This window comes from Oryza sativa, chromosome 1 (genome assembly GCF_034140825.1).
Source record: "Oryza sativa Japonica Group chromosome 1, ASM3414082v1".
Lineage (NCBI taxonomy): Eukaryota > Viridiplantae > Streptophyta > Magnoliopsida > Poales > Poaceae > Oryza > Oryza sativa.
In genome coordinates this window covers 84,372-102,928 of record NC_089035.1, presented here as the reverse complement: position 1 = coordinate 102,928, position 18,557 = coordinate 84,372, and the positions used below count along the sequence as shown (strand labels likewise).

Here is an 18,557-nt window from a genome sequence, read left to right as displayed (position 1 = left end):
GACCTTCTCCGCCAGCGGTGCCATCGACCTCGCCAGGCCATCTATCTCCGTAGGAGTTCTTCGAGAACGAGAATACCCTTCGTAGAGGAACTCGAGGTGCAGCTGCGGGCGATGATGTCGTATGCAAGCCAACACATGCCCCCCGGCATATCGGCTCGATCGACGACACTCCTGCTTCAGGGCCTCGTCGATACGCTGGTCGATGCCTTCGAGCTGGGCACAGGCCCCATTCAGCCACGAGATGTATCCAGCCGCCGATTCCTCGGGATCCCCACGGGGTACTCGGAGCTCTCTACATACTCTTGACATGGAGGTGCAGCAACTCTTCAGATACGAGTTGAACCACACAGCGCGACCCCGGAGTGTCTCCACGGCCTGGTCCTTCTTCACTTCCAGCATAGTCCTCTCGAGTTTCGCGACCTCAAACTTCGTCCTCTAATACTGGATGCGACGATCCTGGTCAGCAAGCACACTCTCGAGGTCTGCTCAGTATGGAAACGACTAAGTCAAACTGCTCTTCTCTTCCGAGAATACAGCAGATCAAGTCGATCCAGACGGAAGAGTAAAGGAGATGAAAACAAAGACAACCAACCTAAGGGAGTCGTCGCCATACCCGTTTCCACAGGTGAATTTTGAGCTACGTCGCCATCCAGCACATGTGGCTCGAACGCAAGTATCGGAACGATCACTGGCAGCTCAGGCTGCCCGCGCTGCTGGACATCCTCGACATCAACATCTCTACATACGACAACAAAGTACTCAAGATCAAAATGCTGAAGAAAGCCAAGGTGATAACTGCACACACAAAGGCAGTTGGAACCAATGAGAGTTTTACAAAGCATGACTAAAGAGTACAAAAGAGCCAAAATCCTACTCTTCAAAAAGCGGGAGGACAGACTCCCCCAGATCGCCGACTTCTTTCATCACATCCTTGCGCGCGTCGCTAGCCGCCCCCTGATCCAAGATCTTCCGCAGATCGAGTTCAGGGTGCACCAGCCTCACACACGCAAGGACATGGCACGCCCCGGTATAGATCTCGTTGGGCGTCTCCTCTCTGATCATGGCCGCGTGCTTGGAGGGGATCGCCTCCATCGCCATCGCCAGCTCCGCAAGCGAAGTCGTCAGCGAGAACTCATCGGGATTCACCGGAATGATGGACTTGATACCACACTCCCCGGTGAGTTGGTGCAGACTAGTGTAGGTGACCCGCAACGAGCCACGTATTTCCGACAAGTTGTTCTCGAGCTCCGACATGCGGTGCTCGAGCCCCTGCCGTTGTCGCTCGTTGCCGGCCACCAGTTCCCTCATCTTCTGGAGGTCCTCGTGAACCTCCGCCAGATCACGCGCCAGCCGGTCGGTGCGCTCATTCGCCGACGATGCCGTCGTCGCCCTCGCCTCCACGATCTCGCGGCTAACACCGCGAGCACCAGCCTCGAGGAGGTGCCCCATCTCGACCTGGAGCTCCTCCCATGTGAGGACGGCAGTCGGCGGACCCCGACCAGCCGCGAGATCGCTGGCTGGGCCACTCGGCGTCACCTCGCGGCTCCTGGGTACGACCACGACATCTGTCGAGGCCATAGTAGGGGACGCGCTGGAAGTCCCTCCGGACCCATCTTGCGCCGCTTTCACCCGCGCCGCCCTGTGAAAGGCTACAATTGAGACATGCTGCAAGAGCTCGATGAAGTGATAAAACCTCAAAGTTCACCCACTTACTTCTCACCAAGCGTCACAAGCCGCTGCCGTCGTGGAGGTGGGGGGGACGCATCCGAGGCCTGGAGTATAACGGGCATGATATGAGGAGGAAGTTTCCCGACTACGCGATGAAGGACAAGGAGAACTTACCGAGAGGGTGGGTGTCTTTCGACGATGTCCGATCACAGAGGAGAATTTCCTCCCCTTTTTCGGAGCGTTGCCGCCACTCGTTGTGGCAGCAGCGGCAGCAGTGTCAGACGCCTCCTTGGCGATTTTCTCCTTCAGCGACGCCGCCACCTGATGGTCCACGAGCGGCCTGATGATATCAGTCAGAGGGAGAGCCTACGCTTCATAAAGTCACAATGCGATCCCGGAAGAAAAATGCAAAAGGGCCGCTGAGTACACTTACATTGATGGCAGCTTCACGTTCGGCTGCCCCTCTCTCGCAACGGGGGACGGGGACGTCGCTCGCCGTTGTCGGGCCGCTGACCATCAATTGGCCGACGCGGTGCTCCACGGTTGTGCTGTTCAAGCCTGTAGATCGAGACCAGAATCCGATAAGTCAGGAGGAACACGCACATAAGGGAGTCAATTTAACTACAAGAAAAATACCCCGAGGAGAAACCCGGGTCGCATCCTCTAGCCCAGAATAGTCAAAGGCTGGGTGGGCTCGAGCCTGGAGCGGCTGAATCCGCCTACCAATGAAGTCGGCAGCGACTTCATACCCCGACAACCCCCGTACTCGGAGGTCATCAATGGGATCGATAAAAATTGGAGGGACGGGGTCAAGGCGGGTTTGGCGGTCCAAGGTGAAATCTTGTCTGGTTGCTCCGTTGGAACAATGAAGACCGGATCCGAATCTTCTATCTGAAGATAGAACCACCTCCCCCGCCATTTGCTGTGAGATAAGGGGCACTGGAAGGGGATGTATCGCGACTTCAGGCCATCCCGAAACCGGAAACCGACACACCCGGACACCTTTTTAGGTTCCATCCAGCGCAACTCATAGTAAAAGCGGAAGAGGTCAAGAAACGGCTCTACCCCAATGTAGGCCTCACAAAGATGCGAAAAGATACTGAGGAAGGCGATGGAATTGGGGTTCAAATGGAGCAAGGAAAGGCCGTAGAAATTCAAGACCAAGAGAAGAAATTCAGAAGGCGGAGGAAGAAAATCACAAAGAATATAGTCCTCGATCTCAACCATGCGACCCAGGACATGTTGGGGTTCAGTACCTCCTGCTTCTCTCTCCATGGTCCCACGACCGGGAAGGGCGCCATCCTCCTGTAGCTTCTTCAGCGATGCGCTGGTGGAGGTAGACTTGTCAAGGTCCATTGCCGCCGGGGATCGCCGGAGAAAGGACCGAGATGAGCTAGCTAGGGTTTTTGCTGAAGCAGAGAAGACGAGGAACGCTTGGAGGCTGGAGAGTTTTTTCACAACCAGCGGACTTCAAATTGGATCCCCAAAACTCCCTTAAATAGTCGCATTTCCGACGGTGCAAATTCCAAGGAAAGGAGAGAGATTGCCGCCGGAAATTTCTGGGTCCGTTACGCGTGGCAGTTTTTCGGACTTCAATTTAAATTCACTCATGACCGTTGAGCTTCACTGGGCGTTGTCAATCACTTCTTATCCCTCGGTCCTCACACCGAGAACGACAACAACCTCGACATCAGAAGTCACGATCGATTACACGAGTTCATTTAAGCAGAAGTCGGGGGCTACTGTCAGGGTTACGGGTAAGGTATACCCTCTACCCTTCGATATACGTCATACATACGCGTATACGGACGTTTTCGGCATACGTTAAGGAAATTCATCATGGAGTTCACAGATGGAAGGAGTCCTACTCGGACAGAACTGGGTCATCATTTTATCGTGCCGAGTCCGATGTCTCCGAGTCCTACTTGGAGACCAGTTAACCTGCGATATAAAAGGGACCCCCGGGAGGACCTAAGGGATCAAATCTCATAGTCAGCACATCCACCACAGCCTACGGAGTTGAAGCCAAGTCGCCAGGTGATCTAGTCGAATCAACTCGACTACGATCTCATTGGTATCATCGAGTTCTGCTTCTCCTTCTGTAATCTGTGGTTTCCATTATATAATCCCATATCAACTGGTTTAGGGCTATTACCTATCAAGGGGCCTGAACCAGTATAATCTTTGTTTTCTGTCTGCTTGATGTCGTATTACGTAGATCCTCGTAACAGCATACCCCACTACCCTCTATATCCGGTCTACGGGTATCCCCCGTCGACAATATTGATTCTTATAATTAATTAATGTAAAACTATATATGTGGGTTTATAGAAACTAATGGTGAAAGATTAAAATGTTTGGCTTATAACATCTAGAATGACAAATTAACTCGAAATAGAGGGAGTATATAGTTTAGAAATATTAGCTACATGTTTTACAATTAGCCACACTAATTATTTTTTAAAGTACCATCGTCCGTATAATTATTTTTAAAGTACTATTGTAAAAAACAAAGCTATAATTTGTATAATCCAATCGACTCAACCTGATATTACCATAGCTCCAAAATAGTACTACTGTAAATTTTTAAGCATAATATTTCCTCCGTCCCAAAATATAATAACTTTTAACTCTCAAGATTTGTCCCAAAATATAACAACTTCTCCACCAACATTCTCTTCCCAACCAATTACAATCCTCCACCATTCATTTTTCCCACCTACCTCCTATACTCATCTAATCATAAGCATCCACCACTCACTTCTACCTATTTTCTTAATAATCGTGTCCAACTCTAAAACTTTTTATGTTCTGGGACTGAGGTAGTATATGTTTTCAAGGAAATAATAGCGATTAAGTTAGTGATGGAAACAACAATACACATACATACTGAGATGGGGCACCTCGGCGCAGCCGCACTGCTCGCCCTGCCCGGGCCCTGGGGCTGGCACTGATCGATCTGGCAGCGAAACAACTTGCACCCAACCGTGGGGAAGTAATGCGACATGTGAAGAGCAAGAGGGGAAGGGGGAGAGAAGAGTGAAACAGCTAACTGACTGCCACGCCGCTACCATGTGGACTGATCGTCACCAGATAGGAGGTGAAACTTTCTTGCATTCGGCTAAAGGGTTATTTTGTCATGTTTAAAAATATAAGGGGTGTAAAGTCATCTCATATCAATAATTTAGGGATGCACGTGGGCCGGGCTGGGTCAACCCACGGTCTAACCCATGTTACCCAGGGTAATGAATTACAGGCCATGGGTCACTCGCGACCCACGCTGAGTCCTGACTTGCTGACCCACGGTGCCACTATGGGTCAACCCATTAACGATTCTCCAGGCACAGAAGACTCTATCCATCAACACATCTAAATCATCAGCAAGCATGATGCATCAAATGAGCAGCTAGAAAACATGCATCATTAACGTACTTATTATTCAAACAAAATAAGTTAATAATTTGGTAGATTTTGACACTCTTTTAGAATTACAGCTATAAATATCACTCAATATTGAACAAAGATTGGGCGACGCGGTGGAGGGGTAGAGCGCTGGAGCGGACGGGCGGAGTGTGAGGCGGCAGCGGCGCAGCTGGTGCCTGGTACTGTGATGTGTAACCTAACAGAAGGGTCAGCCCATGATGACCCATGAAATTTCATGGATAAGCCCACGAGGTTTTGACCCCATGTATCGTGGGCTGGGTCGCTGGGTACATGGGTTAACCCGGCCCACGTGCATCCCTGTACATACCATAGTTGAGGAGGGTATATCTATCTTTTTACGATAGTTGATGGGGTAAATCGGATTGAACATTTTTAATCTACTTTTTTTTATCAATGACAACACATGATCCTCCCTTTGCTTTTTTATGACGTTCGTCATTTTTAGATGGATGTAGTATTTTCTACAACTACTTGTATAAGTAATGTAATTGTTTTATCAATTAAGTTGTAATACATACCTTTTTTTAGAGAGGTCAGAGACCCAGCTTATATTGAAAGCCCAAACGGGGGGAGCGCTGGGTAAAAACTCACTCACAAAGTTTATAGCACAGAGTGGGCACTGTCTCAGACATTCAGAGGGTGTTTAGATCAGGAGTGTAAAGTTTTGGCGTGTCACATCGAATATTATATAGGGTGTCGTATGGGGTGTTCGGACACTGATAAAAAAACTAATTACAGAATCCGTAAGTAAACCGTGAGATGAATTTATTAAGCCTAATTAATCCATCATTAGCAAATATTTACTGTAGCCACATTATCAAATCATGGAGCAATTAGGATTAAAAGATTTGTCTCATAAATTAGTCGTAATTTGGTAATTAGTTATTTTTTAGCCTATATTTAATACTTCATACAGTGTTCAAACGTTCGATATGACAGGATGAAAAATTTGAGGGGATCCAAACAGGGGCTGAGAATAAAACTCAGGTTTCTAAGTACCAGCTCTGAAACAAAGAACAGAAGCAGGAACTCAGTCTGAGTCTCTGAGATAGAGATAGGCAGATAGCTAATACTTGTACATAATAGGAGCAACAATTAACGAGAGAACGGGTGGGCAGCTTCCCAATCCCATCTCAATAAGCCCGTGAACCAACAACGGCGGGCAATCTGTTTGACATATGTAGGTCGGCCAGTTTGTTTGTACCTGTCACATGCAGCGTAACTACAGGGCCACTGCATCTTCAAACGGCACAACACAACAAACTTCGCCGGAGTACATACATAATCGATTCGGCTGTCGCCACCACATCCATATGCAAGGCTAGAACAACATTGCTCCCTAAAGGAAGCGGCAGTGGGGAAGTATTTTTATGAGTTCATCTCGTGTTGTTTCTTACGTACCATTTAAATAGTTACTCTCTCTGTCTATAAATATAAGGAGTTTTAGTTGATTATGGCGCATTTTAATATTTCAAATCTAGACAGTAAATATGTCCAGATTTATAGTACTAGAATACGTCTCATCCACTCAAAATTCCTTATATTTTGGGACAGATGGAGTATAAAGAATAAATAAGATATATTGTACTAGAATTAATAACATAAAATACATCACTCTATAATAGTTTATCTATACAGATCTATTCTATTAGAAATACATCACTCTATCTATTCTATTAGAATGCGTCATATCTATATGAAATCCCTTATACTATGGGATAGAGAGAGTATTTACTTAATACAGAAATCGTGATTGTTATTAAGCGAGAAGGTAGAAACATCGACAGTAGCACTTGGCAGTGGGTGACACGAGCAGGTGGTGAGTGGCGCCAAATGAAGCCAGCGCATGCAGCTGTACTAGTGAAGTGATCGATCCACCGCCATCTTTTATTTTCTTTTTCTCTAGCTTGTTGTACTTGGTACTCCACACCACTAGCTAGTAATGTGGCCGCTCTCTCCTCACCGACGGCATCTCCAGCAGCACGGGCATTCCGGCGCCATGGGTCGGCGGCTGTTGCTGCTCTTCCTAATGCTGGCACAGGCACCCAATTCCAATGGGGATTCCAAGATAAAGAACGTGGTGGTGTTGGCGCTGGAGAACCGGTCGTTCGACCACATGCTGGGGTGGATGCAGCGGCTGCTGGGCCTCCCCATCGACGGCCTCACCGGCGCAGAGTGCAACCCGGCTCCAGGACCAGGTCCAGCCGACTCCCTCCTCCACTGCGTCTCCCCCGACGCCGACCTCGTCGTCCCCGACGACCCCGCCCACGCCTTCGAGGACGTCCTCGAGCAGCTGCTGGGGTTCCGACCCAATGACTCTACTGGCGCCGCCGCCTCCCCCTCAGACATGTCGGGCTTCGTCCGCAGCGCCGTCTCCGTGAGCGCGCTCCTGACCGACGCCGTCATGCGGGGGTTCACCCCGTCGCGGCTCCCGGCCTTCTCCGCGCTGGCCTCCTCCTTCGCGGTGTTCGACCGCTGGTTCTCCTCCATCCCGGGGCCCACGCAGCCCAACCGGCTGTTCCTCTACTCCGCCACCTCCCACGGCGCCGTCGCCCACGACAAGTGGAACCTCCTCCGCGGCTACCCGCAGCGCACCATCTTTGACTCCCTCGCCGCCGACGCCCTCGACTACCGGGTCTACTTCAAGACCATCCCCACCACCCTCTTCTACCGCCGCCTCCGCACCGTCGCCAACGCCGCCCGCGGCACCTTCCGCCGCTACGACGCCGCCTTCCGCGACCACGCCCGCAGGGGCCTCCTCCCGGCGCTCTCCGTCATCGAGCCACGCTACTTCGACCTCACCGGCACGCCCGCCGACGACGACCACCCGGCGCACGACGTCGCCAACGGCCAGAGGCTGGTCAAGGACGTCTACGAGGCGCTGCGGGCGGGCCCGCAGTGGAACCACACACTGCTCATCATCACCTACGACGAGCACGGCGGCTTCTACGACCACGTCCCGCCGCCCAATGTCGGCGTCCCCAGCCCCGACGCCATCCGTGGCCCGCTGCCCTTCTTCTTCAGGTTCGACCGCCTCGGCGTCAGGGTGCCCACCATCATGGTGTCGCCGTGGATCAGGAAAGGGACGGTGGTGGGGAGGCCGCCGGGAGGGCCAACGCCCACGTCCGAGTACGAGCACTCCTCCATCCCGGCCACCATCAAGAAGATATTCAACCTCAGCTCCGACTTCCTCACCAGGAGGGATGCGTGGGCGGGCACCTTCGAGCACCTCTTCACGGACCTGGACGAGCCAAGGACGGATTGCCCGGAGACATTGCCGGAGATCCCGCCGCCATCTTCCTCGTCGTCGTCGACCAAGAAAGAAGACGGAGGATGGCTGTCGGACTTCCAGCGCGAGCTGGTGCAGCTGGCGGCCTTCCTCAACGGCGACTACATGCTGTCAAGCTTCGCACAGGAGTACGAGTCGAGAATGACGATGACGGTGAAGCAGGCGGATGCGTATGTGAGGCGAGCCGTCAAAAGTTTCCTGGAGGCCAGCAAGCGGGCCAAACGCTTAGGTGCAAACGACTCCGCCATTGTAACCATGAGACCATCCCTCACTACTGCAACCACCTGCTGCCCTTAGTTACCTACTGTAGTACACTAAACTAGTCTCTTTATTAATTTAATTAATTACCTACCTTAGCTAATCCAATCCCCTACCCATATACTTACTACTGGAGTACTCCATTAGTTTAATTACTGTATATCGATGATCATATATATATCACACAGATTTTCAGCCCAGAGAGGGACCGAGGGATGGGTGGCCTTTGCTCATGTTTCTTTTTTATGAAAGATTACTTAATGAATACTACACATCCCTTATATTTTATGTCTGGGCCTGCTATCTGGTGCCTTGGAGGATACGAAGCTGTCCTTGAGATTGTTGTCCCTATACCATACGTACCTAAGTTGCAATTGGATATGCCGTCCAGCGCCGGCCTCAACAATTTCTTACTCCACGATTTAGTACTAGCAGGCGTACTTGTCAGGGCAGGCCGGCCATTTGATTCATGCATCTATCGATCGTCCAGGTCCAGCAATAAGCATATACTTGTAGATGATTTGTTCTTCTTGCACCTGTACTTGTAGCAGCCAGCACAGCATATATACCAGAGTGAAGTGAAGTGAAAGTGCAGTGCACACTGCTCAGCAACAGCTAGTAGCCTACAAGGAATTAGTAAGCCTGAGAAGAAGAAGAAGATGGGGTCTGGTGATTGGGGTCCAGTGCTGATCGCGTTGGTCTTGTTCGTGCTGCTGACGCCGGGGTTGCTGTGCCAGATCCCCGGGAGCAACGGCCGCGTCGCCGAGTTCCACAGCATGCGCACCAGCGTCGCCTCCATCTTCGTCCACGCCCTCCTCTTCTTCGCCTTCTGCGCCATCTTCATGGTCGCCGTCGGCCTCCACCTCTACGCCGGCTAGCCTAGCCCTCCCTTCTTTCTCTTTCATTCATTCATACATATTCACTCCTCTATATATTACGCTTTGCATGTTTGCTGCTACTACTACTTACTAGTTATATTGTACTTCTACAAAAAGAAACAAAAAAAAACAGCGGAATTCCCTCAAAACTGTGTATATAGATAGTATCATTCTACTATTTCACTGGACTGGTGGTAATAATAAATATTTAATATATCTAGTACGCCACGCACATGGTCCTTCCATTTTCTGTCAAACAAAGGATGCACATGACATGCTGTTCCTCCAAAAACAGACCACCCACCCTCTACAACACATTAACCAAGTAGGAGTATTGCACTGCACTACACAAAAATTAACCAGGTAAGCTGGATAGATCAGACAGGACACATCCTCCCCTGTTTATCTTCTCCTGCTAGGTGAATCAGGTGATGGAGACGACGCCATCCTCTCTTCAACATATTGTGCAAATTTCACCCTTGGTCCCTGAGTCAGTCACAGTCAAACAAATGAATTCCCACTGCTACTACTTTTAGTTAAAGCGAATATTGCTGATTATCGGTAGAGCAGGTAGCTACAGTACTCACAGGGATCCTGCAATGTGAGTTCAGCTCCATCAACATCTGCCTACGACGCTCTCTGGCCACCACCTCCACCTGTGACGCCCGCTGGCAGGCTGTTTGCTTTGTCTCCTGCTGCAACTCAACCAAAGTGTTTTTTTGTCAATTTCAGGATTCTCTCAATTTCATATTTCAATCAACATACTTCAAGCAGTGAAAGTGTCCATCAGTAATATGCAGGAAGAACTGACAGAGCCAGAGACAACCTAATTACGATAGCATAAATTTTGGTCCTGGTGAGAAATGATAAATTATGGCATCAAACGCGTTCTGCCATTCATGTCTACTGAACATATGCATGTATTCTGATACATATACGTTCACTGCACAAAGCAATCCCTACCAACTTCTTCTACTTATATATTTGGACAAGATAGTAATACAAGGCATCATCGATCTAAACAAGAAATTCCACGTATGTACGAGAAGATATCCCCATTTTGTTTGTGTTCTCTCAAAAAGGATTGCTAAAAGTTTATCACATTCTACCACCCCATGTATTGATATGTACAGAGCCTGATCTTGACTCTCAAGTGCTTAAATTTGATGAAGTTGCACGATTAATGTAAAAGACAAGCAGGAAAATAAGATGATAGCATTTCATTCCCTTGGAAAAGGGTACTATAAAATTTGATCATTGTAAGGACAAGAAAATAAAAGTGAAGTGCCAGTGATCACACTTACTTGGCCAGCAGATTTCTCCATGAGATTCCTAAGACTTGACACCTCCTTTAGTAAGTTATCTATTATATCATCTGCCTCTTGCATCTGCTTCCTAGAGAACTCAAAAGCTCGGTCAGCACGTAAACGGAATGTGCTGCAGTCCAAGCACATGCAGATTCCCTTGCACCCCCTTGTATGTCTCTTAAGTATTCCTTTCTTTGGAGATAGTTTCTTAGGGGAAAGGCCTCGTTTTTCCAAACAAGGGGAACCTCTTTGCCGTACTGGGCTGACTTTGCTTGACATTGGCTCAATGTGCACAACAGAAACGGAACTGGAGGTTTCTTCCACTGTTAAGGGTGTGCCAGTGGAACAATGATCAGACGTGCACAGAACACCAGCAGGCGTTTCCTTCACTGAGTAGGGCACACCAGTAGCACAAGGGTCCAAAGGAATGCATGTCATCTCCACATCAAGCAACGGTTCATCTAGAGAAGCCATAGAATCACATTGCTCTAGTGCATTGTGGGAATTCACTGATGGTATTACAACCTTGGTAGGACCACCAAAACAAACATCAGAAGTTCCCAACTCTGGGCTTTGGCATTGATGTACCTCATCACCTTCAGCATTATCTTTTACTGACAACTCTGTAGCATGCAGTAGAGGCTGCTCTTTGGCAAGAGATCCACCCTTGCAGGAGTCTAGAGGGTCGTCATCACCATCTGAAGTCACTGCTTGTTTTTGTGTGGCCTTCTGCATTTCAGCTGTGCCTTCTGGAGGAGAAGCTTTTGAAACAAAAGTCTGAAGCTGTCTGCCATCAAGAACAGAATTTCCGTCTGGAACTGATTTCCTCTCTTCTAATACTGCTTCAACTCCTGCTTTGTTGCTTTCTTCAGAGAAGTCTTCTGAGGCAGCAGGCTGATGCTGTCCAGCAGGCAGGACATCATTCCATTTCAATGTGCACTCACCCTTGTCTGAAGATAGAAGGTGTGCATCTGAAGCTAGCACTCTTTCCTGTGTGAGATTTTGCCCTTCAACTGTACTGACTTGTAGTTCTAGATGAGCGGCTTCAGAAACAGCAGGCTGAAGCAGCCTTCCACCAAGAGGATGAATCCTGTCTGATTTTGATTCGTTTTCTTCTACTAATCTTTCGACTTGAGCTGTTTTGCATTCCTCAGCAGAGTCTCCTGACATAACAAAGTGATGCTGTCCAGTGGTCAAGATAAGATTCTCATCCGTTGAAGATTGCTTTTCTTGTACGAGTCTTGGAATTTTGGTCCTGTGACCTTCCTGAGAAGTGATCTCTGAGAAAGTAGACAGTAGCACATGATGAGATAAATTGGCGATGTGATACCCTGAACTAAGTAGACAGTTGCGTCATGTGAGAATGCATCTGATCGTACCGTTCTCCGTAACAAATGGCAGCATCCTCTTGTAGCTAAATGAGCTGGGGTGGTGAACAAACCTGGACCTCTGACACCGGGAAAGGCACTGAAACATACATGCATACATTTTTAATACAAGGTTATTTTGAAGAGAAGAGGAGATGGGAATAGATCTGGCTGAATATAGCATAACAAGGGAGACCAAAAGGAGACATCAAAGACAGTACTCACCATCTTGGTGCTTGAAAGATGAGAAGAGGAAATGTTGATTTCTTCCTTGGTGGTGCTGATAGAGCAATGCACAGGATCAGGTTGAGCTTCAGATTCAGATTCGGCATATGCATCAATCTTGGAGTTGTCCTTGCCACTAGGGCATTCTGATTCTGAACCACACGAACGCAAGGGAAGGGAAGGGAATGGGGTAAGAAGAAACAAGGGCCATTTAATTTAGTTGGGAGGAGGAGAATGGTGTTTGTTGTAGTACTACCTTGGTTGGTGTTGGTCAGTTGGTTGAGGAAAGGCAGTAAGCGGCGGTAGCCGAAGGAGGCCGGGGCGTGCACGAGCTTCGACCGCTGGACGACCTAATCCGCCCCGCCCGGATAAAACACATATGAGATGAGATGAGATGAGATGGCCACCAACACCAAGCTAAGCTAGAACGAATTTTATTGTGCGTCTGAGATGAAGATGAAGATGAAGGGAGTCGGGAAGACTTACCGGCTTTCGCTCCCGGCCGTCTTGGGCCTCCGGCGGCGTCGTCTCTGCAGATCCAGATTTGGCAGCAGGGCCGGCCGGGTCGGGGGAGGAGTCGTCAAGGGGCGCGGAGGTGAGCGGGACGACACGGCGGAGACGGAGGTCCTTCACGGCGGCGCCGCCATCTAGGAGGAGATGGCGGAGTAGCTCAGCGTGGCGGCGAGAGGTCAGGTGCTGTGTGGGCATGGCCTCTCTCTCTCTCTCTCTCTCTCTCAGAGTTTGCAGTCTGAATGGATTCGCGGGCGGGAGGGAGGGAGAAGAAGCGGCGCGGGCGGGGGGATTTTGGCGCCAAATCTGGTTCGCTTGGCGCCAAAACAAGCAAGGGTCGCGCCCAAAAGCCGCCCACGAGCTGACTGAGGCTTTTATATGGGCCGTTCCATCACAAAGCCTAGTCCAGCCCAGACCAGCTATGACATTTGGCTTTCCGTTTTTGCTACAGATAAAAGAAAATGTATTAATGTGTTACCCATTCTTTTGCTATAGGAAATATTCATATTATTCTAATTTTTTATGTGACTATCCATTTAGATTTAATCTCCTTTAATATTATAAGAAGTTTAGGGGTTAACTTGCAAAATTTACAATGCGAGTGGGGGCGGTGACAGATTCACCAAAACCACCACTCCCTTCTTTTTAAGAAGTATAAAAACACTGACCAAATTTCGTGATGCCATCTATACCTTCTATATATCCAAGCTTGTAACAACACCTATAATTTATTAAATTCAACAAATCAACATGCAAATATATCTAATCATCACACCTCACATTATTTCCACAATATTTCAACATATCTATTCATTGTTTGTATAATACTCAATATATATTCATCCATATATTCCGTCTGCTTTTCCATCACAAAAGCAGGGTATCATTTAGTTTATATAAAAATGATACCAGATTTGTGAAAAAGTTTAATCAGTGACCACTTGTAAAATGTTCACTCATTTTTTTAAGAAAATACCAACTGTGAAAACCACATTCTCACCGGTTACCACCAGCCACAAGTGTCAGAATGGATTCTAGTATAGACTAGCAGATGTAGACTGGTGCACATTATTTACTCAACTCCAACTATTGAGTGGACCACCCCTTGATTCATTCACAACTACTAGAGGCAGGCAGTCTCCCAGTCCCTCCCAGCCTTTCATTGCTAAGTGAAAATGACATCAACTATCTTTTGTTATTACTACGATTTTGTCACCAATTCATCGTTCAGTCTAGTCCAATCCCTGATACTCAAGGCACAACACACAAATAGTAGATGGTCAAAATTGAAGATACACCTTAGCTTTGCTTATTTTGACAAGTTGCTCATATGATATCATATCCCATATTTACACTAGAGCACACAAGGAAACGCAGAGCCTCCTACGCAAATATACACATCATACTTGGTCACTTCATCGTTCATTCATAGCTTGGGTTGGGTATACAGTATACTGACACAAATACCCCCATACGGGCTTCTAACTATGCCACCACTAGAATGGCCACTAATATCTATAGTAGAGGAGTGCTTAGCATTCCTTGTGCATAGGGTTGCCGCATCATCTTTTGTAGGAGTAAATACAAAATGCACAGCTTAATACCAGCACAGCACACCCTTCTAACCTTGCACTTGTTAACAGCTTATGATAATTTAGCTGATGCAAAAGATATACCACTAGGGTTACACTTTGGAAGCATTACGATCACAGTTACTCAGAGGATGATGTTTCGGTTCTTCTTCGCATCCGAGCTCCCCAGGAGAGGTTCTCCTCTGAATCCTTCGTCATGCTCCTCCTCTTCAGCTCCTCAATTTGGTCTCCCCAAGTTCTCCTCCAGCCAGACTTGTCTTCCTGATCCTATGGTTTTGAGTCACACGGGTGGCAAGTTAGCATGGAAAAAACAGCATATGAAACAATGGTTTGACAATCCAAATGGAAATTACCAACTTGCGGATCAACATCATGAACCGAGTGAAAGTAGAAATCAGCTAACAGAATAGCCAAACAAGCAAAGCTTCTCCCAGTTTCAACCTTACACGGAAGACACGACCTCTCTAACTTATGTCCTGGATAAGTTTAACTATGAGGCACACGAAAAAGACTTCTTTTTTTCAATTTTGTTTGTAAGTATAATTGTTCATTCACTATTCATCACCTACATGCATATAATTTGCATCAGGGTGAATTTTGCATCCCTATATGCATCACGCAAGAGATAATGCCTATGTATGTAGTATTTCCTTATTTGTATGTATGGCACTGCTAGTGCCTGAACAAAAGGTAAATCTCTACTCGCATCCTACATAGAGTTATGATGAATTGATCCAGCGAACTTGAGCAATAATATATATATATATATATATATGAAGCCAAAATCTGTACAAATACACAAGCACATGCAGGCGCAATATTGAGTTATGTGCTGCAGACGACGGTGATACAAGAAAGATAGAAGGAATTGCAATCAAGTATTGAATTGAATGGGGGAGAAGATGGAGCAGACATATTAAGTCAGGCTGCTGGATCAAACATCATGTAAGGCTGGGGCTTGTGTGTTAGAAACTGAATGGGCTTGTGTTGAAGGTTGGGGACAAATTCAAATCAAAATCACTAGAGAGGAGAGGAGAGGAGACGAAACGTACCTGGTAGTAGTAGGGGGCGACGCGGCGGGAGGAGGAGAAGGCAAGCCGGCAGACGCCGCGCGCGAGGGCGCGGTCGTAGGTGGCCCGGCGGCTGGGGTCGGAGAGCGTCTCGTAGGCCTCCTGCACCTCGATGAAGCGGCGGGTGTTCTCGGCGGCGGCGTCGGGCGGCGAGACGTCCGGATGGTACTTGCGCGCCATCCGCCTGTAGGCCGCGCGGACCTCGTCGAGGGTGCCCTCCGAGGAGATCCCGAGTAGGTCGTACAACGTGGGCTGCTCCGCCGTGCGCAGGGTGCCCAAGTCCGGGCGAAGGCCACGCGCTGTCTGCAGCGGCGGGCGGGGGACGCGGCCAGGGCGCAGGAAGGCAACGCGGGCGGAGGCAGGGGCGGCGGCGGCGGCGGAGGTGGGGGAGGCGGCGAGATGGGGCATGGCTCTTCTCTTCTCTCTATGCTTTCACTTTCGCTTCGCTTCCACCGGTGCCCGTGCTTTGCTTCTTCCTCTCTCTCTCTCTCTCTCTCCTTTTTTTTGGGTTCTTGTTGGGTTTGTTCTTCTTTTGCAACAGCTCTGCCAATGGCGCACCCATTGCTGGCTGCAAAAAAATACGAAAAGAAAATAAATAAATAGACTATACCCTGAATAAAAACAAACTGTTACTGCTGCTGCTGTAAACTTCATCAATTTGGATCGATAGCTCACATGTGAGATTGAGATAATACTCCCTCCGTTTCAAAATATTTGACACCGTTGACTTTTTAATGCGTGTTTGACCATTCGTCTTATTTAAAAAATTTAAATAATTATTTATCCTCTTCATATCATTTGATTCATTGTTAAATATACTTTCATGTACACATATAGTTTTACATATTTCACAATTTTTTTAATAAGATGAGCGGTCAAACATGTGCTAAAAAGTCAACGGTGTCAAACATTTTGAAACGGAGGGAGTATGGAGTAGGGAGGATGTCGACAAGCTGCTCTCTTCTCACAATGACTAGTTCTTTACCATGCGGTGCTTCGCAGATTGATACGAACTATCTATTGCCACAAAACCTGATCAATTATTTCATGATTATCCTTGTGGCTATCTCAGACAACTAAGGGAAACAATAACAAGAAGATATCACTTCTAACTTGACAATTCCACCCCCTAATCTCGACACTCTGACGAGAGAAATATCAAGAAGCAACACGCATATTGTGCCATGAAATGCAGGTTTCACCCTAACCCTAGAAACAGGTGTTGATGAAGGCACCCTTGGGCTAGTATGGATACCATCAAGGGCAGTAGTGGTGGTGGCCAAGGCACATATACCCGTGCAAAGGAGAAGATTGATAGTATGCATACACCACAAGACTTTGTAGTGTTAAGTGAATATATTAAGTTAGTCTTAGTCTAGTTTAAAACCATTGGAGGAATGAGAATAGGGGTCCCCGTCCTCCGGAGTCGTCAGGGCACCCAAAGATATATGTTATAACATGAGATGTACAAGATCTACATATTCAAGAAGTACAAGATCAACATCTTCAAGAGGTGTATAAGATCTACACATCCAAGATCTCAAGAAGAACGTCAAGATCTACATTTTCAATGTGCTGAGGCGGCAGACAACTGCTTCGAGCCACTCTGACGTAGGTGATCACTATAAACTCATTCATCAACGACATCTTCAAGAAACTCATCCAAAGTACAATGGAAACCTATGAAGAAACATGGAGAGAGGTCACCGAGGGCCCAAGGAAACTAAGTTCCCTGGGCATGGAAATAAGTTCCGGATAGACGACTGCCCCGAGGAGCGAGGGTTACCCTGGGGTGCAGTATAGGGTTTAGGGGCTCCAAGCTGGGCTCCAAGCACACCCCACTGCCCTAAGCTCACTTTGGGGTTTTCTCCGCCTCTCTAGATGGACCTAGGGGCTTAACTCCAATCCAACATCATGATTTCTGTTGTAGGAGGGAGCCGTTTGGAGAACAGCTCATCCACCTACATCTCAGTGACGTAACGCTGCATGCAGCCTCCCGCATGCCCACGTCTGCTAGAGGAATAGAAGGGGCATGACGTGTCGTGCCCACATCACTCTAGCACATTCAACCTTGCCACCTCGCAAGGGCCGACTGGTGGGCCCCATGGTGAATGGGTAGAGATCACCTGGCTCCTACGCTAAGTGTCAACTGGAGAGCAAAGTTGTAACATCCAACCAGCTTGTCGTAGGGGACATCAACAAGTCCAAGCATACCCAACTCTTTGGCACGGAAACCGCTTCTATATTTTTGTTGGCGCTATGGACTTTCCTTAGTCTATAAAAGGAGGATCCATGTTAACGGATAAATGGTTTGACTCCTTGGAGATTAGAGCTCACACAAGATCCATATCTCATTGTAATCTTGTTTTGATCACGTATGGTCCATATACACACAGGCGTAAGATGTTACGCATCCGCACAACCCGAATTTGTATATGCTCGAACCTGTATATTTTTTTTGTGCCCATTTGATTCCTGAGGGTGACTCAGGCTTGACTCGCCCCTTGACCGAATCTTTCATGGCGGGTTCACGCTTCCCCATTGTAGGAGTCATGTACTCCGACAATAACTTTTCCTAATGTGTTATTTACTCTTTTGTAGTGTCGTGGATCTTTTGTAGTGTTGTGGATTGTGTAGTACATTTCTACAACACCATATTGTATTAGTATTACTTTTTACTTTTTCCCAGGAGGTCATCCAAATACCGTTAAGATTGAGGAAAAAAAAGCGCACCCAAAACACGCGCTAAAAACACAAACGTATGACCTTGAGGAGGAAGCCCAGCACTAAATTAAATTGGTCGCCGCTATGTGTGGCCGATCGCTGGCGAGCCTCCAAAACCACATAGCATGGTCGCCGCTATGTGTGGCCGATCGCTGGCGAGCCTCCAAAACCACATAGCGAACTCTTCGTAAACAACATTTCCATAAAGGTTACGACACTAAGGAC

The 18,557-nt window shown here is 47.9% G+C and overlaps 4 protein-coding genes across 5 annotated transcripts; 2 read left to right on the top strand and 2 right to left on the bottom strand.

The window, feature by feature from the left end:
* Positions 1–6,683: 6,683 nt before the first annotated feature.
* Positions 6,684–8,947, top strand: LOC4326465 (non-specific phospholipase C6). The gene has a single exon (XM_015778489.3). It carries the CDS (start codon positions 7,055–7,057, stop codon positions 8,696–8,698), a length of 1,644 nt encoding a protein of 547 aa, XP_015633975.1. The 5' UTR covers positions 6,684–7,054; the 3' UTR covers positions 8,699–8,947.
* Positions 8,948–9,214: 267 nt separating this feature from the next.
* LOC107278092 (uncharacterized) lies at positions 9,215–9,760 on the top strand. The gene has a single exon (XM_015790108.3). The coding sequence runs from the start codon at positions 9,319–9,321 to the stop codon at positions 9,535–9,537; it is 219 nt and encodes a 72-aa protein (XP_015645594.1). The 5' UTR covers positions 9,215–9,318; the 3' UTR covers positions 9,538–9,760.
* LOC4326464 (uncharacterized) lies at positions 9,694–13,186 on the bottom strand. 2 transcript variants are annotated; one of them, XM_015789834.3, is made up of 7 exons: positions 12,923–13,186; positions 12,693–12,786; positions 12,437–12,588; positions 12,224–12,311; positions 10,842–12,124; positions 10,125–10,232; positions 9,694–10,023 (listed from the first exon to the last, which is right to left on the bottom strand). In XM_015789834.3, the coding sequence occupies exons 1-7, from the start codon at positions 13,142–13,144 to the stop codon at positions 9,940–9,942; spliced, it is 2,031 nt and encodes a 676-aa protein (XP_015645320.1). In that variant the 5' UTR covers positions 13,145–13,186; the 3' UTR covers positions 9,694–9,939. The 2 variants fall into 2 exon arrangements, with proteins under 2 accessions (XP_015645320.1, XP_015645390.1); XM_015789904.3 differs by having other exon boundaries at positions 10,125–10,229.
* Positions 13,187–14,340: 1,154 nt separating this feature from the next.
* LOC4326463 (chaperone protein dnaJ 20, chloroplastic) lies at positions 14,341–16,103 on the bottom strand. Its single transcript, XM_015790006.3, has 2 exons — positions 15,591–16,103; positions 14,341–14,805 (listed from the first exon to the last, which is right to left on the bottom strand). Exons 1-2 carry the CDS (start codon positions 16,014–16,016, stop codon positions 14,659–14,661), a joined length of 573 nt encoding a protein of 190 aa, XP_015645492.1. The 5' UTR covers positions 16,017–16,103; the 3' UTR covers positions 14,341–14,658.
* Positions 16,104–18,557: the final 2,454 nt, after the last annotated feature.

What these genes read in the sequence shown, in the direction of transcription:
- LOC4326464 (XM_015789834.3), bottom strand. Translation starts at nt 13,144, where the DNA reads ATGCCCACACAGCACCTGACCTCTCGCCGCCACGCTGAGCTACTCCGC. An exon ending in ATCTTTCAAGCACCAAGATG is followed by an intron (nt 12,312 to 12,436) that starts GTGAGTACTGTC and finishes TGTATGTTTCAG; the next exon opens with TGCCTTTCCCGGTGTCAGAG. An exon ending in ACTCACATTGCAGGATCCCT is followed by an intron (nt 10,024 to 10,124) that starts GTGAGTACTGTA and finishes TGACTGACTCAG; the next exon opens with GGACCAAGGGTGAAATTTGC.
- LOC107278092 (XM_015790108.3), top strand. Translation starts at nt 9,319, where the DNA reads ATGGGGTCTGGTGATTGGGGTCCAGTGCTGATCGCGTTGGTCTTGTTC.
- LOC4326463 (XM_015790006.3), bottom strand. Translation starts at nt 16,016, where the DNA reads ATGCCCCATCTCGCCGCCTCCCCCACCTCCGCCGCCGCCGCCGCCCCT. An exon ending in TCGCCCCCTACTACTACCAG is followed by an intron (nt 14,806 to 15,590) that starts GTACGTTTCGTC and finishes TCAAAACCATAG; the next exon opens with GATCAGGAAGACAAGTCTGG.
- LOC4326465 (XM_015778489.3), top strand. Translation starts at nt 7,055, where the DNA reads ATGTGGCCGCTCTCTCCTCACCGACGGCATCTCCAGCAGCACGGGCAT.